This window comes from Clupea harengus, chromosome 5 (assembly GCF_900700415.2).
Source record: "Clupea harengus chromosome 5, Ch_v2.0.2, whole genome shotgun sequence".
Taxonomy (NCBI): Eukaryota; Metazoa; Chordata; class Actinopteri; order Clupeiformes; family Clupeidae; genus Clupea; species Clupea harengus.
Genome location: NC_045156.1, coordinates 2,414,912 through 2,432,578, shown reverse-complemented (window position 1 = coordinate 2,432,578; position 17,667 = coordinate 2,414,912). Strand labels below are relative to the sequence as shown.

General features: G+C 42.0%; 2 protein-coding genes across 4 annotated transcripts; one reads left to right on the top strand and one right to left on the bottom strand.

Moving 5' to 3' along the window:
• Positions 1 to 172: 172 nt before the first annotated feature.
• On the bottom strand, positions 173 to 5,948 carry c5h6orf89 (chromosome 5 C6orf89 homolog). Of its 3 annotated transcripts, XM_012827744.3 has the most exons (9): positions 5,820 to 5,948; positions 5,480 to 5,605; positions 4,676 to 5,116; positions 4,213 to 4,378; positions 3,619 to 3,767; positions 2,483 to 2,634; positions 2,092 to 2,227; positions 1,620 to 1,743; positions 173 to 1,491 (listed from the first exon to the last, which is right to left on the bottom strand). In XM_012827744.3, exons 3-9 carry the CDS (start codon positions 4,862 to 4,864, stop codon positions 1,409 to 1,411), a joined length of 999 nt encoding a protein of 332 aa, XP_012683198.1. In that variant the 5' UTR covers positions 4,865 to 5,116; positions 5,480 to 5,605; positions 5,820 to 5,948; the 3' UTR covers positions 173 to 1,408. The 3 variants fall into 3 exon arrangements, with proteins under 3 accessions (XP_012683198.1, XP_031423155.1, XP_031423156.1); XM_031567295.2 differs by lacking the exon at positions 5,820 to 5,948 and having other exon boundaries at positions 4,676 to 5,113; positions 5,480 to 5,703; XM_031567296.2 differs by lacking the exons at positions 5,480 to 5,605; positions 5,820 to 5,948 and having other exon boundaries at positions 4,638 to 4,782.
• Positions 5,949 to 6,771: 823 nt separating this feature from the next.
• On the top strand, positions 6,772 to 16,227 carry arl8a (ADP-ribosylation factor-like 8A). Its single transcript, XM_012827855.3, has 7 exons — positions 6,772 to 7,216; positions 11,196 to 11,276; positions 11,852 to 11,925; positions 13,886 to 13,979; positions 15,597 to 15,664; positions 15,753 to 15,823; positions 16,028 to 16,227. The coding sequence occupies exons 1-7, from the start codon at positions 7,094 to 7,096 to the stop codon at positions 16,075 to 16,077; spliced, it is 561 nt and encodes a 186-aa protein (XP_012683309.1). The 5' UTR covers positions 6,772 to 7,093; the 3' UTR covers positions 16,078 to 16,227.
• The last annotated feature ends 1,440 nt before the right edge of the window (positions 16,228 to 17,667 follow it).

Here is a 17,667-nt window from a genome sequence, read left to right as displayed (position 1 = left end):
CGTACTGAATTTGAACTTTCAAGCTGTTCCGCTGTGGGTGTCTTCTTTCAAGTGAAACACATGAAGATGACCATGTCACATAGTGCAGAATCAGGAAAGGGAAATCATTTTTTTTTAATATTGCTGAAGAACATATTAAGTGAAAAGATACAAGGAGACCACACCAGTTACATTATATTCAACAAAACTTTATGGTTTTGACATTTGACAGGAAAAACCAAAACATATTTTCATTTGGCTTGCTTTCATGATTACATGTCATAAAATCAAGAAAGACCTTTATTTCAAAACAAAACACTTATTAGTGACTATGTCATCTGTTCAATGTCACATCACCTGTGAAAGACTAAGCTAAATGTATCTGCTACAGAAGAAGCAGACTATTATTGAATATTGCAGTGATAGACAGCAACACTTAAAAATTCCAGTTTGTGTAAAGTAAAGATGCAATCTGAGTATGACTGCAGGAAACATGATGCAAAGGCAGACAATGAACAATGGAAGAACAACTCTATATGCTTATGAAGAACAAATACGAGTTCCATAACAAAAGAAAATGTGACTGTCAGTAAGACACAACCATTTAAAGTGCTTTCACAGGCAAAGCCATCAGAGGCAGAGATGGCTAACACAGACCAGGCAAATAAAGATCATTTTATCTATGGCATTGTGGAACAACAATCCACCAAGTGTCAAATCTGGCACGTGTAACAAGAGATAAATAATGTTAACGGCTACTGAAAAACAGGACTTTTCTGGCTACAATGCCATTTATGCCATTGCTTTAAAACCATCTGGAATTCAATTAAGTAAATTCTATACCAGAGCATGGAGGTCTTTTTTTCAAACGGTCACTGATACAGAGCAGGGACATTCTATGAAACACACAGCAACAGCTCCATCCTGGTTGTTGCATCATCCCTTAATCATATCCATACAAGAGTTCGACAGCAGGCCAATTTGGCTGGCTAGATAATAAAACAGAAAGAACACAGGATTCGGAATCGACTTCCTGATTTCCTCATAGCTGGTTCCTTGAACCAGGAGTGCCACATCTAGTGCCGGGTCACAGGGTAGATCTTAGGGGGGGACTGTGGAGGGGATTTTGGCGGTAATCACTGGCCTTTGGGATCACTTAAGAAACCATAACAATAACTTCTCATGAAAAAGACCCTCAAGAGGCTGAGGCAAAGCTGGCAAATTCTTTAGTTCAGTCCCTACAGTTGAACACACACGTTCACACAGAGGCATGTGAAAACAAACGGTGGTGCTATTCTTGATAGCTGGGCGCTTGTGGGAAGTCTCTGTGTAGAAGGAGCATAGACCCTGACGTCTATGGCGGGGGCTCTTCCAACACCGCATTCACTCCCATTCCGATGGGCTTTGACCGAGTCATTTTTTCCTCTCTTTAGTAGGCCGAGCCATCGCACACAATGTTTTGTCCTCTTCCAGGGAACAGCTCCAGCTGCCAGTAGCGTGGATCAGCATACACTAGAGGGATTAAAATAAGACTGCTTTTAACATGGTGGCCAGCTCAAAGAACATAAACAGAGGAATACCACTTTAAAAAGTACTTTTTAAGGACCACAACAGACAGTACATGGCATATCTGCACTCACCCATATCTCCGGGGCTGAGCCATAGGTTGAAGGAGCTGCACTGTTTCTGACAGCGGTGAACAGGCAGCACTTGCACTGTGGGCTGCCCTTCTCCCACTACCAGCCACCCCAGCACCTCCATCCCCTGAAAAACAGCAGCAATTTACATTGAACCGTAGAACAGCTGCATCACTATTAAACAAGACTATTAAAAAAGCATCGCTACAGTAACAATTACATATTGCATTCAGTGTCCACCCTACATGAAGCTCCTTAACACAAACTTTTCTGTACCAGGATGAAAATTGCCATTTCAAGGTTCAGCAGGCATTTTTGCTAGCAGCGTACTGCCAATAACAATTTTAGTCTGTGCATTCCTATAGAGTCTAACCTTTGATGTCAGCATAATTCCTTCCATCAAATAAACAGATTTGGTCAACAGGCAGCATGCCTACTTTCTGCTGTGGTATGTTCTGCCTGTGAGCTCACTCACCCTGCTCTGGGAACTGGTGCTGTGAGTGACTTGGCAGCGCTGCAGCATAGTTCCTGCACTGTCCAGTAGGTGACAGAGTTCTGCTTTGGGGAACAGCCACCGCAGCACTTTCTCCCTGGCACCTGAGGCAAACCTCCTGCAACCACCAGAGGTGGATTAGAGCACAAAGAGACAGTGGAAAGTTTAAGGACGGGAACAAATGTGGCCTTAATAACAGCATGGAGAGTAATTCTGAGTGCATGTGTTATGGACGTCAATAATTATCCCTAATGGGAGTGTATGACCCCTAGGTTCCTAAAGTACCTAAAAGACTTTACAATCCACGTATGTTTGTTGTAAACATTTCCCACTGAACCAAAACGCGAGTAAATGAAACAGAGTGTGTCCATACCAGAGCAGTGTGAAGTTGGCGGGGCCCTGGGGGAAGTGCTCCTCATGGGAGAGGCTGCTGTCATGCTCCTCCAGCAGGATGCTTATGGAGCCAGCATGGGCCGAGTAGAGCTGCTCCAGCTGATGTCTCTGCAAGGTCAGAGACTCCCCGCCCTGCAGCAACACACATACACACGTATGTACACACAGACACACACAAAATCATGCACATTAGCCTACTTGTTATTATATGTAGAAAACCATGTAACTGAAGTTTAATAGTCACAGGTTCACAAAGGGTTAAAAGTCCCAAAAAAGAGTAAGCTAACCCTGAAGACAAAACTGCAATCAAGAGTGGAAAAGAAACTGCAGTAGAGGAAGTGCTGCCAAAAAGAGGATCTATGCCTGTGAGGTGCCAATACTCAGGTTCTAAAAGAGATTTAAGTGTTTACAAATGCAGGGTTTGTGCATAACTTGAGAACCACTGGTGGCTGCAACAATGGAAACACAACAAACGTGTTTAATGACCTGAAACACTTCTAAGAGTAGAAGCATTTAGTAAAAAAGTTTGGAGTGTTCAGCTCAAATGCCTGGAAAGGTGGTCAGAACCTACCCCACATCTGAATCCAGCATCTAAACATGAACATTCAAGAGTTAAACCATGCAAGGAGTCCATCACATACAATTTAACCACATGTAGAGCCATCTGACCTCACACAAATGGCACCAAGGGGAACCTTGTAATAAACAAATATAGAGCAGTGAACTATGATTCCTGAGTTAACACAGGATAGTGTGTATCGGGTTTGTCTTATATACCACCTTTTTAATCTAACACCTTGAACATGACATTTATTGTCTGTATAGATGAAACAGGAAGTCACTGATGATTTGTAACTGGCTTTTTCAAATATACCAGTCCAGCATACCCATGGCTGAAATGTTTATTTTCACTTGAGATCAACACAACTCGCTTGGGCTAATTCGGTCGATCCCATTGTCAAACTAGGTGCCCTGATGTTCTGTTACGACTCCCCTTCCCATCAAACCATCCAAAAGGTTTAGCATTCATGGCATATTTCCTCCATACTGTACAGCCCAAAGCACAATCTGAAGACTATGCACCCCTTGCAGTCCCAACAGCAGAGGCAAACACACCTTGAGTAAGACTGGCTGGGGTCCGGCGCGTAGCCCACTGAAGTCTACGTGAGACTCAGAGAGCTCTGTGATGGCAGAGACATCTGCACAGCCAGAGCAGTTCACCAGGGCTTGTTTTAAGGCCCCAACACACCACCACTCATGGAATCCTGCAAATACAGGTGAGTGTCATTACAGTAATGAGTTATGCAGCACTGTCACTGTATCTGTATATGTGTATATATATGTGTGTGTGTGTGTGTGTGTGTGTGTGTGTGTGTGTGTGTACCTAGTTTACACTTATCTGCACATGTATTTTTTAACAAACAAAAGACGTTTTGTTATTAAGGAGCTTTAGAGAGATTGTGTCCCTGCCAAAGATAAGCCTGACATGCAAGTCTTAAACTGTACAGGAACTACTTAGGTTACCAGTGTGTGTATTTGTTTCTTACAGTCAAAGCATCCATTATTACCAAGGCCATATGGCATGACATCATCAAGCTTTTCAAGGTATTCATTTCTGTTCTGCACACAGACGGTTGGTGTTTTCTTGGATTATAAACAAATCAGACGATTATATCTGAATGCAATATGTAAGATACATGGTTACTTTACCTTGCAAGTTATACTTCTTGGCAATAGGCAGCGACAGTAGTCGCACATGACTGAGGGGGGAGGACCAGTTATGGCTACTTGAGTCCAGTGACCCCAGTTGACGAGGATTCTGTGGGTAGGTGAAAGCCAACACAGCTACCACCAGGAAGCCTACAGCCATAACAAACTGCAACAGGAAACACAATATACAGAAACTCGTAGTTTACTCATAGGTGATTTGACAACATGAAAGGAGCGCAACTTACAATGCGGAACACAACTGACAGACAATTTTAATATAGGCACAAAGGCTATGCAAATAAGGGCTATTGACTATTAAACTGGCTCTGAACATCTGTTTACTTATGAGGTCTGATATAATTATTTCACTATAAAAACATAATCCACTGATTCACAAACTTTTCTTGTAATATAACAAAGGTTACCTCAATTATGTTATTTCAAAGGGGGACTGGATTGCTACCTTGATGGTGGCTCGCAGAATGGGGAATTGTGGTGGCTCCCTCCTTGGTTCGTTGGTCTCCAAAACTTGCTTGATGAATTTCTCAATCTCCCTCTCTGACATGCCATAACGATATCCCGACTGCCGTAAAATGTCGATGCTTTCAGACAGCTTGTCATAGATGCAAGGTTCACTCAACGTTGTGCCCATAGCGATCCCACAGGTTCCAGCTCGTTTTGGGAGGGACGGAATACACTTGGCTACGTCTTCGACAGATAGGCTTTTGCACAACAAGGACCCCTTGTTATTAAGGTGCGATAGTTACTGGCACATAGATCCACGCATACAAGTACACTTTTTGAATCAGTTCAGTAAACGTCCATGGCAGCGATTCAGGAGCTGGTGAATCCACACTTATCCCATATCACGTGAAAATTCCTTTGCCTTCATCGTCGATGACTTCTGAGATATGACATGAATAGCTTCAGTTAGACATGAACATGAACGACTGAACATTTCCACATTTCCTCAAATGAATCGCCATCATTTCTAGAAACATATAATAACAATAGATGACAAGTGTTGTATACACGATCATATAGTCTAAGAGAAGTGCCTTATAAATGTCCGTAACAACGTAACGTTAGCCGAAACTGGACAGGTAACATTAGCTAAATGCTAACAACAGTATCATTAGCTAGTTAGCTTAGATGCCGTAGCAGAATAGCTATCTTATCACACTAGCTAAACAACTGCTCAAGTATGCCAGTACGGGTCTTTCGCTATTGTCTGCAACATCAGCAATACAAAACCAGGTATACTTACACTTAAGTGACAATACTAGAAAGTCCGTTTGGTTTTCATGACCAATTCCTAACCAGACATTGCGGAGACCACCTTCAAGACCAAACTTCACGATGACACTTCACCTCCACCTTCCCCTGACGGAATCTAAAATTACGGCTGTATTTTTTATTTCACAATCCGCAGATTCGACTATTTTCAGTTGGCCATATCTGAATATATTGCCACAGACATTATAAAGTGAATCATTCAGCAAAATTATAATTATGTTGAAATACATTCTAATGCAGTTAATATTTAATAACATTTTGGTGGATTTTTGGCGTTAATGATGAAACTACACCATCGAATCATCAGTCACCTGTCAGCTCTCCTTATGATTAGCAGCACTGCTCCACATGCCCTGACCTATACAGGTTATTACCACGCGGTATGTATTATTTGTTACTACAGAAAAATTCAGCCGGCCAAGCAACACAAGTCAGCATTTTTATCAGGTGCGCAAACCGATGACGTCATTTATACGACATATTCATTGTAGTTCCTTATCACGCCGTTACAGAAATTTCGAAACAATTCAAATTGTGGCTGAAAATAAACTATGATAATCAGAATCAATAACGTTTATCTGAAAGCATATGTTATGGAAGCCTCTCCATAAACTTTTCGATATGAACCGAGATATATTTTTTCTAAAACATCTCTATGGAGAATCCCTTTCATTTCGCCAAGCGACCACCAGGGGACGACTTGATTACTTTCCCTCCCGTAGTAAAGGTTCGCCCTGCTGCCCACATTTTGAGTGTTGTTTCAGGTTTTAGAGAATGCAAGTAATCCTGTAATCCTATGTGCACAATACCTACCTGCCAAATCAATTGGTCTGCTCAACAGTTTGGTGAAGTGCGCCATATGTTATTATATCTTGATTAAAATAATTAAAATCACACACAATCTTATTGACCTGTCTGTGCCAATTGGTTGGGCTACGGTAGCCCCTATTCAAAGTAATGCTGAATGGCTGTGTTAATTACCTCAAGGAGTTCAGCAATGCACATAATGTAGCTTCCCTTTTTCTTAGTGTGACCATGAAAAGGTGAATATGTGTGCATAATAAACCTGATTATACCTGTAATACCTGTAAACCTGATTATACCTGACTCACCTCACCTTTTTATGTTCTAATTAATATGTTTTATATTGTGATTTGCGTTTGTCAATAAAAACAGGTTAGAAGTTATTTAAGACGTCTATTTCAATTAACTCCATAAAGTGTGTCTACGATAGAGGGCGCAATCTCAAGACTAAGACGAGCACCCAGACTAGCATGCCTTCTTTTACCAGTCGCCCTTCTCCCTGCATTGTTTAGGATCAGCTGTGCATGGATCTGAAACCCCACCCAATGAGGAAGGACAAACCGTAGGGAGGAACAGGGACTGCAAGAAAACAGAGCGGGGAGTCTTTTACCACAGTGACGGTCATTACAAGGCAACAATAACGCTTATTGCCGTTTTCTGTACATTTTTCTCCAAGGAAGAGGAAGGAAGGCTATACTGCAACATTTCTCCTACTGTGCGCCGCGACGGTGAAGCTAGTCAGCTGATATTTTGTTAGCAATTTCCAACGAGCGGCGACGAGATGATTGCCTTGATTAACAAGCTTCTGGACTGGTTTAAAGCGCTGTTTTGGAAGGAAGAGATGGAACTGACATTGGTCGGTTTGCAGTATTCGGGGAAGACCACCTTTGTAAACGTGATTGCGGTAATGTGACCATTTTATGTTTACTCATAGTAATAATGCAAATCATGATTTTCCTCCAAGGTAGCTAGCGGTCCCGTGATTGACGCTGCGCCCCCAGTAACTGCCAAGTGTCGTATTTCGCCGGAACAGGAAAGATGCCTATTGCATAGTTAAAATACAATGTCATCTTGGTTTGTTTCGCATGTGGTTGAAGTTGCTTCAGTGTAACAGCCGAAAGACAACGTTGGATGACCGTGTGGGCCCAGAGTGTTGCTAAAGCGTGTGAAAGAGCAGCGAGAGCTAGCCACAGTCCATCATATGATGTGCAGAGACCCGTTATGACGGCATCGCGTGTGACGTTTAGTGAATGAAAATGGAGTCCTCAATATTTGCTATGTGGTTAAATCCATCTGTGATCCTCAAACTACATTTGTAGGGCACATTGTCCTAAATCCGGTCAGGAATGCCTAAGGCTGAATTGGTGTGGATTAAGCTAGTTTGTAGTGGCGAAATACCATAATGAACACGACTAGCCTTCGGCTAAAGAGGCATAATTTTTCGAGGCCGACCTATCAAGTTATAAATCTCGGAAATTACAGCTAGATAGGCCCATGCACGACGTGACTATTGTACTGCTAAAATGGACTGTTATCCTTGAACACCATATCCAATTGTCAGAAAGGGTATGTTTCTGCAGTTTCAGGGCCTACTATAGCTTGTGGTCTGGCCGAAGATGTGGCTATAATCTCAGACAGCCCCAGCGTGGTTCTGTCATGCATATTTCTCACTTTGACAGCAGGTGTGTGGCATACTTCCTTTCTTGCTAAAGCGTATATCTACGTTACAGCGAAACCAGTCCATTCAAAGGTTTGGTTAATTTAACCTAAACATTGTCTATGGGCAAGGCCAATGATCCTGGAGCTTTCTGCTTGAATGTTATGTCTTGGAATTCAGTTAATTCCCCATAGCCAACACATCATAGCCATTAAAAGATAGTTCCGTTTTTTTATTTTTATTTTTTTTACCTGTAAGCAGTGGGGGTTTTGACATCACCTTTGCCTGTGGCAACACTATAAAATCAAGGGCTCATGTTACATTTTATCTAAACCATTCTGGATTTAAAATTTAAAGTAATCTTCATACACATGCTCATCTATGTTTTGAATATTTGGTCTGTTTTGCCAGTGTTTTATAATGTTTGAATGTTGTCTAACTTCTTATCCTTTGAACATGGTCACGATTCAAATCATGGTTTCATTAATATTATTCCTCCACAACAACCTTCACGTCCTCAATCTGTGTCATTGAGGAAGGTTCTAATTAGCTTGTCTGGTAAGGCAAGCAGAATGTTGTGTCATTGGTGTCTTTGCTGAGTCGTGACATTTGTACATTAGTGAGTCAGTCACAATTCAATAAATCATTTACTGACTAAGTAGAAGTGGTCTTTACAGAGTTATAGTGGCATGATGGATTTTCTTACAGTTGTCAGTTACAGTTGTTCCCTGGGCTTCATTTTATTCAGTGATTAGGCTAGGAAACAACTCCAATAGTCGACCACTACCTCACTGAAATGTAGTGGTATTGGGAATTGGTGCTATTGACTTGCCAAGCATTGAACCTTTCTTGTTTTTGCACATCTGAACCTGAGCTCCAAATTATGCCCAGTTGTGGATCAGATAGCATCAGGTGCTTCTAAATTAGGCCATAACCGTTTTGATTAACTTAAATATGAACGTACTGATGGGCTACTTCAATTACCAGCTACTAGTATGTTGTTTTTGTGATCAAGTGAAAGAACTGATCTGTGTGATGCGTCCCATTTGGTCCCTAATGATGATCCTACGAAGTACTGCTTGGATTGTGACCCTCTCTGTAGCTCTCTCAGCCTTTCTCCTATTGACCAACATAAGGTTAAGGAAAAACATCTTCTAAGATGTTATGATTTGTCACTCACCACCCTGTCTAACTTTGCTGTATGCAGTGAATCAAGTTGTCTGCTGCAGCTAATGAGTATTCCACCTGCACCACAGGAGAACACAAGCCAGACTTTGTGGAAGGTCATCCATGTATAAATTCACACCTTTGGCAAGGACATAAATTCAACCTGCTCATTGCCCCACCTTCCACTTGCAATTCCTTGCTGGCTCACATCGTTTGAAAACACATCATCTTGCCAAGCATCCTTTTATCAGAGGATCCATCACCAGGACCGTGGTTCCATGACACATTACATGACAAATTCTTTTTGACTCATCCTTAACAGAATATCAGAAGCCGGAAATAGCTTGGCTGCCATCAGTGAAGCCATCTAATGATTTATTTTCCTAAGTGGGTAATGCAATGGAGACCCCTTACATAGAACCAAATATAGACATGGAAGTGTCTATGCGCTAGCGTGTTTTCAGATAAGATGGGATAAGGCAATGGTGCCCAACCAGGGGGGTACACGTACCTCTCAGGGTACTTGAGCAGCATGCAGGGGGTACAGGTACGTCTAGGGGTACTTGAGCAGCACACAGGGAGTACGTGGAAAGATTTGGGATTACAGTTTATTTACAAAATGATATTCCAAGCCATTTCATTGGCCTGTTGCTAAAATGGTACGTGCGCCCGCCCACCACTAATTTCCACCCAGCAGGTGTCAACTGTTGCACTACTCTGTGAAGAGGTCCCGTTCACGAATGTCAAAACTGTGCACAAACCAACTACCTAGCAAACATGGATAATTTGCTCAAACGTCCATTTGCTGTCGCTCCGGCTTCAGGTGAAGGCCTAGTGAAAAGAGACCAAGCCCAAACATCGGCAGTTCAGTGAAAAAATATATATTTTGTGTGGATTTGCTTTTACGTCTGCAAAATGTCTTTGTATTAAAGGGCAGTCATTGAAATTCATTTTTATTTAATGAACAGTTGTGTTAGATACTAAAAGTTAAACATCACTTTAACAGAATCAATTTAGGAAAATCATTAACACGCATCAGTGATGGGGTTCTGTTGGCATGGCAAAACAGCTAAGGGGGGTTACAAAAGACCAAAAAGGTTGAGAACCGCTGGGATAAGGTGTAATTGATTAGATCACTACCAATTCCAGGCTTGATCACTGACAGGTTGAGAACCACTGGGATAAGGTGTAGTTGATTAGATCACTCTACCCATCCTAGGATTGGTCACTGACAGGTTGCGTAGAGCAGATGGGGCCGTCCTTTGGTGTTGCACAACTACCTAGGAGTTTTGTCTCATCAAGACCTAATGCTTAATATTTCTGTTACAATAGTTCTGTTCTGAAAAACTTCCCTATGATCCCGTTACTGTGTTTTAGTGTAAATGTGATTGGAATATGGCTTGAATTGAAAGTTCAAGTAAAAATTCCCTTGTACGTCGCTTTGGACAAAAGCGTCTGCTAAATGACTAAATGTAAAATGTAAATGTAAAAACAGCTGAGCCATTAGGTTAAAGAGCTCTCAACTTGAAGATCAAAAAGCAACTGGTTCCTTCATCCCTCTGTCTAGTGCAAGGATTGTACTTCTGTGTAATCTGTCCAAAGTTCCTCTGCATTCTTCGAGTTCTGCCCTTAATTCTCCAGATGCTTTGCATGGCTTTCAAATTATTAACAATTTGACAATGCAGATCACTGTGGATTCATAGTGATTTTCACCACCTGGCTTTTTTAAATGGTTCAGTTTATGTAGTGGCAGAACTCCTACACTAGAAAATGTTTCATGTCACAGAGTGCAACGCTTGTGCTTTGATGGCTGAGGAAGGTAACGGCCTTTGGCATATGTGTGGACACGTGTTGTGTGGGATAAGGCAGTGTATGCCTCAGACTGTTATATGCTCATTTTTTTTCTGTATCTAAAACCTTTTCCACATGGTGTTAGCTGTTTTTTTTTAAATGCAGCCGTTTGCCGCTAGTTATTACCTGTATGTTTTATCATTATCGTGTGTTTGGGAATTGATTTGTGTATTCATGAGTGTGCATGTTACTGTTTTTCTCTCTGCAGTCGGGCCAGTTCAGCGAGGACATGATCCCCACTGTGGGCTTCAACATGAGGAAGATCACCAAGGGAAATGTCACCATCAAGGTCAGGGCATTATCCAGTCAGGGATCCAAAACAAACACAAGACTGTAAACCCGGATACTAAATACTAAGACTAACATTAGTGTATGTGTGTGTGTGTGTGAGAGTATCTTGTCATGGTCTGCCAGAAAGCTACATTTCTATTGAGACATTTAACTTTGATGTTCAATAGGATAGACTACAGTCTGATTTTACCACAGCGATGTAAACAGCTGCAGTGATGCAGGATGAGCCCTTGTCATTTATTTGACTGAATTAGGCTAACATTGGAGTCAGGCATGAGTGGAGATTGGGTCCTTTGGGAGTTCACTCAATCCTATTTAGTAGAAATGATCGTGGTGCTTGGCTTCTGTTCCCACTGCGCCACTGTTTGGACAGAGTCTTCTGGAGGCACATGCTCACAGCTTAGCACACATATGGGTGTGTTCTTTTACAGTGTCTTTGCAGTGTGTAAGTGTATATTAAGTGTATTTGATGTGATGGGAGAGGAACAACTCCTGTGTTGTGTTTGCGTATTGTATGTGTGTGTGTTGGGGTCTATGTGTGTAGTTCTAATTAGTGTATTTCCCTCCTGGCAGCTTTGGGATATCGGAGGCCAGCCTCGATTCAGGAGTATGTGGGAGAGGTACTGCCGTGGAGTCAGCGCTATAGTGTGAGTACCGTTTAGCAGGTGTCACTAATCCCTCCTGCTCATGTTTGCCACGCTCTGACAGGCCAGCAGAACAGTGTCAATCATTGCAGTGATATACTAGAAGTGAACTTTAAACCTCTTGATGACGAAATTCTTCCATTACCACACGATCCCAACATCAATTTTTTTTTTTAAATAATACTGAACACACACATGGAACAAACTGTTGAAATTGTTAGTCACTATAGCACAGTGGTCACCAACCTTTTTTGGCCAAAGATCACAACCTCTGCCTTGGTGACAGGCAAGATCTACCTATTGAGGCGTTGAGAAAAAAAGACTGTCCAGACTCCAGACTGTACTTACAACTTAACTTTTTATTTAGCCTAATTGTAATTGAATGAAATTAAACACTTTGGTCCAGCTTTCAAATTGATGTGGCCAAGAACACACTAAATCATTTAATTTCAGTGCAACATAAAAACGAAAATATTTGTTAACCGCACACAATATGAACAAGAAAAAACACATTTGCAATGAGCAGGCTGGATATGAACTGCTTTTTTAATCAACTGAAGTTACAACACAACACTGACAATCTTTGTTTTCAGATCATTTGACAGTTGTTTTGAGGCCCCCATGTTTCCACTCTTCAGAGGAGAATCAAGGAGAAGCACATCTTGCAATTGGCTACCTTAGATAGTTTTTCTAATGATTGAATGCACCTTTCTATGGAATTGAAGGCTTAACAAGCTAATCAGACTAATTATGTGTTGCAATTATTCAGGATTGAGTAGTTACAGGTATTCAAATCATGAAAATGATTAGGGTGCCTAAATATTTCCACAGCCTATTTTACGACGACAGTACGACAGTATGCGTGCATATTAATATTTCGAAAACCAACGCGGTAATTGGAATGAAGTGGGAGTGGCCGATAACTAACATAAGCGCAAACGTACTCATGTAACGTGTCACCTTTAACATTAATATTTAGAAACACGTTGCAGTGTTAAACGAGTCGTAGAAATTAAAATAGACAAATATCTGCCTGGAAAACCGTTCGTTTGGGTAAGCTAATCTGTAAATAGACTTATGATCGTTTTTTTTAACAAACTGGCCGATAACCAACATAACAATGACATCCAAGAGAGCTCGAGGATGTTATGCACGCGAGTTGAGCCTAGTTGCGAGCTGTCAGACGAGCTGTCAGAATGTTGGAAATCTCTCTACATTGGGCAGACATTCTGCAACTTTACCCAATCCGACAGTACCCGACAATGACCACTGCCGCACGCTGACCCAACTGTTGGTGTTTGTTGGCGTTTGTTGGAGAATGTTGGCGTTTGTCGGGGCAGTGTGCACGCTGCTTTAGAAGGGGCATTTAGTGGGAAGGGCTACATTTGTGAGAAATCGTTGGTGATTACGTTCACATCAACTCTACGGACATCCTCGGATTTAAATAGCTGGCGTTCATGAATCAGGCGGAGATCTTTTCTGACTTTGGTCTTCCGAAGTCCGTAAGAAAACATTTCAGAAGACACAACTTTTTCTGTATTTAAAAAAATAATAATTTTGGAGATCGACAGGGAAGGTCTTCGAGATCGACACGTCGATCGCGATCGACGGGTTGGTGACCTCTGCTATAGCACATAATCACTTAATTCACACCAACTTGGACTTCCAGTCTTATACTTTTTATATTTGTATTGTACTTAGCTATTCTAAAATGACATGCATTGGTACAGTTCACTGTTAGCATTGTTATGGCGCAGTAATCATTATGGACTGGAATTCCTTTGAACACTAAACTATGTAAACTCAGCATTTTAAGTGTTCTTAAAGCTTCACTACCACACACACACACACACACACACACACACACACACACACACACACACACACACACACACACACACACACACACATGCAGTCCAGCCCTTGCAATCTAATGTTTGTCTCCATGCCGCCTGTCATTCAGATATATGGTTGACGCTGCTGACCCTGAAAAGATCGAGGCCTCCAAGAACGAACTGCACAACTTGTTAGACAAGCCCCAGCTGCAGGGCATTCCAGTGAGTACCGCGCATGCCATGGGCAAACCACCAATCATCAGTCGCCTTTTTATTAACACTTCATTCTTGGAGTATTTTTTTTTTTTTTTATATATATATATAGTTTTTTGGTATGACGATGAACAAGTGACTGTTGCTTATGAAGTGTTTGGAAAGTTTTTCACACCAGGGAGCTTTTGGTGGAAAGCAGGTTCCTTGGGCCTAAAACGGGTTTCTCATAGATGAAAACTGATAGAAAGTCAAAGAATCTGTCATTATGGGGCTACATGTAAACTATGTCAGGCTTTTGTTTCACAGAATAAAACAAAAGAACTGTGTGGTGCTCTAAAGTATAACTTTTTACTGTGATAAAAGACCTTTGCAGCTCAGGTTATTGAGCACAACACCATTGATGACAGGATGATGGGGCCAGTTCCCTCTTGGCACAAGTGTCTTTGGTCAAAGGCCTCTGCTAAAGGGCAGGGTGACCACATATTAATAATAGTTTTAGCCTTGTTTTCCCACAACATGCTAATTGTTGTGTACTGTTAATGGGTTACAAATGCCCCCAATATATAATGTGTACATTCATTTTGGCTCTTGCGTGAAGTTCAGAGTAGTCTCCATACTCACGTGCACAGCTGGTTAAAAGGCTGTGGCCTGAGTGCTTAGTGCATATCCATATGCAGCACCTGAGCCTCACACATGGAGCCCCCCTCTCCCCTTCATGATTGGAGGTCGGCATTTGTCCTGTCGCAGCCCTTCTATGAATAATGAATGTGTGTGTGTGTGTGTGTGTGTGTGTGTGTGTGTGTGTGTGTGTGTGTGTGTGTGTGTGTGTGTGTGTGTGTGTGTGTGTGTGTGTGTGTGTGTGTGTGTGTGTGTGTGTGTGTGTGTGTGTGTGTGTGTGTGTGTGTGTGTGTGTGTGTGTGTGTGTTTTGAGTAATGACCACCACTGCAGTCCTGCCTGATTTATAGAGGGAGGGAGGGAGAGAGAGAGAGATGGTACTAAAGAGGAGAAAATGAGTTTACTGAGCAAGTGTGTGTTTGTTTGTGTGTCAGTGTGTTTATTGGTGTCTGTGTGTCACTGTGTAGGTATGATTGGTAGCTTGTGTGTGGGTGTGTGTGAAGATAGGAAAAGAGGAGGGGTCCGTTTTTTTTTTTTTTTTTTTTTTTTTTCTCCCCAAGGTTAGCTCGTCGCAGTAAAGGAGTGGATAGACGACGTGTCTGACTAGACATGGGAAGCCATTAAGAGCAGCTGGGTTGCTGGGTGGAGGAGGCAGGGGTCCTATTGATCCTGGCCGAAGGGCAGTGGCTGAGGCACTGTCAGAGGGCTTAAAGGCTTTATCACTCTGCTCAGAGGTGCACAGGGGGTGCTTTTTCGTCATCAGGATTTACTGGGGCTGCCTAAATTTGGGTTTCAGGAGAGCTCACAGGGGGATGGATCATAAATTCAGTCACATTTATATGTAATAATGTCATTTTAAATGAAAATCTGATGGATAATATACAGAACCATCAGTGAATATCATACCATATTTGAACTAATATATTTTAATACCAGTCTCAGTTTTCTTTTTTTAAATGAAGAAGGAAATGGATATTCCTATTGAAACCTTCTCCTCTCCGCGCATACAGGTACTTGTTTTGGGAAACAAAAGAGATCTTCCAGGTGCCTTGGACGAGAAGGAGCTGATCGAGAGAATGTGAGTTATTGTTTTCATGTGTCAAACGCTAACCATTATTTTGGTTGGACAATTTAAAACATTTAAAACCTAATCCTTTGCTCTCTAGGAATCTGTCTGCCATTCAAGACCGAGAGATCTGCTGTTACTCCATCTCATGCAAGGAGAAAGACAACATCGGTAAGAGTTTATCTGAGGGTGCCCTACCCAAATCTGAGTGCTACAAACCATAAGGGATGTTGCCTGTGCAATCATAACAATTATTCAGTGTGGTTACGTACTTCCTACCCTTTAATGAGTTTCACTGTTAGTTGGTCTTGAACTACATGTGGTTTCCTTGGTTGTCATTTAAGTGTATTAAATGTGACCTGTGTGTCCCTGTAGACATCACGCTACAGTGGCTGATCCAGCACTCAAGGACCAGGAGAAGCTGAGCCCCTCTCATCCATCTGACCCTGCCCTAACCCTGGAGGAACCGTGTCCGGTGTACACACACACACACATATATATACACACACACATACGTACACTAACACAAACACACACACACACACTCTCATGGGCTTCTCAGATTTACTCTTCAAAACAAAAAAATAGTACCCCCTCACCCCCCTTGCAACCCCCCCCCCCCCCCCCCCCCCAACACACACACACACAGCCTGCCCACACCCATTACACCTTCACCCTTGTTCCGTTCTTGTAAAGACATTGTGTGAAATATGATTTGCACTGTTTTCTTTCTGTTTTTTTTTTTTTTTTTTTTTTTACATACGCAATTTTTTTTTTTTTACAAGTGACTGGATAACAATTGACTCTTTCATACGTTGCTGATCAAATAACCGCTTGTTGTTAACCTTTGCGCTTGCTTTGTTTGTTTGTTTGTTTGTTTGTTTGTTTGTTTGTTTGTTTGACAGAAAGCCGAAATGTCACTGGTTAGTTGGTTGGTCGGTTTGTTAGCTTGGCCTCACCTTAAACAGCCAGAGTAGAGTGATCCACATGGCATGCTTGTTTTCATGGCTGCCTGTGACCGAATGCCGACCATTTAATGGTTAACTTTTTTTGAAAGGGGTTGGTCATATTGTCAGTGGCCAAGGTTAGGTCAGGACAGTCATGTGACAGTCAGCGCCACTCTTGCTTCCTGAAAAGGACCTCTGACTGTGTGTGTGTGTGTGTGTGTGACAGGAAGTGATGCTGGGCATGGTGGCTGAACATACTGCATGCCTCAGTGTGTGTGATTTTTCATCTTAACAATCGAAGTGATGTACACAAACATACACACACACACACCCACGCACACACAATGGAGAGGGAACTGTAAACATTGTGCAAGTTGGTGTTTCTTCTGAATGCAACTGCAAAACACGGTAGCCATAAAATCAGCTCTATTTCTTCAGCGAGGTATTTGCATGCGATATCGCCCAACCCCACCTCCACCCTCCATGTCTTCTTGGCATTTTGTGTTGTGAATCAGCCTGGGAATTCAGTGTGCAGACTTTATATCTTGCCTTTTTGCCTCGTCTTACCAAGCTGTAAGCAAAATTAAGTAATATCATGAAGAAAGTGATTTGCTGAGAGCCCTTATGACCTGACCTGACCCAGACTTGAATTACGAAATGCAGTGTGTGGTCTTGTCCCTCTGTGTATACCAACTCATAGCCTGGTCAGTAAGGATGTGAAGTTTTTTAAAAACGAAGCCCTTCCCTCTGGAGCAGAAGGATGAGTGGTCAAGTTTGAGCTGCTCTGGTGACCTTGGGAGACTGACTCGGCTTTGAGCTGCTCTGGTGGAGACCTTGGGTGACTAACTCGGCCACTCAGGCGCTTTTGTTTTTTTGGTATTTACAGCGTCATTGTCAAAATGAAATGATGTGCACAGTGCCGAGACCATTGGATTCAAAATTGAATGATGATGATCATAATAATCAGAACCAGCATGTTTGTCAGTTATTAGATTAGATTAGATTAGATTAGACTACGAAAGTAAATATTTTTGGTCTGCATCATGTGATCTGTTGTTACATATACCC

Bases quoted from the DNA above. Each gene is read 5' to 3' on its own strand.
- c5h6orf89 (XM_012827744.3), bottom strand. From the start codon at position 4,864: ATGGGCACAACGTTGAGTGAACCTTGCATCTATGACAAGCTGTCTGAA. The intron at 3,768-4,212 runs GTAAAGTAACCA...CTGTATTTGCAG, and splicing joins CAAGAAGTATAACTTGCAAG to GATTCCATGAGTGGTGGTGT. The intron at 2,635-3,618 runs GTGTGTTTGCCT...GTGTTGCTGCAG, and splicing joins CCCAGCCAGTCTTACTCAAG to GGCGGGGAGTCTCTGACCTT.
- arl8a (XM_012827855.3), top strand. From the start codon at position 7,094: ATGATTGCCTTGATTAACAAGCTTCTGGACTGGTTTAAAGCGCTGTTT. The intron at 13,980-15,596 runs GTGAGTACCGCG...CCGCGCATACAG, and splicing joins CCCAGCTGCAGGGCATTCCA to GTACTTGTTTTGGGAAACAA. The intron at 15,665-15,752 runs GTGAGTTATTGT...TTTGCTCTCTAG, and splicing joins AAGGAGCTGATCGAGAGAAT to GAATCTGTCTGCCATTCAAG.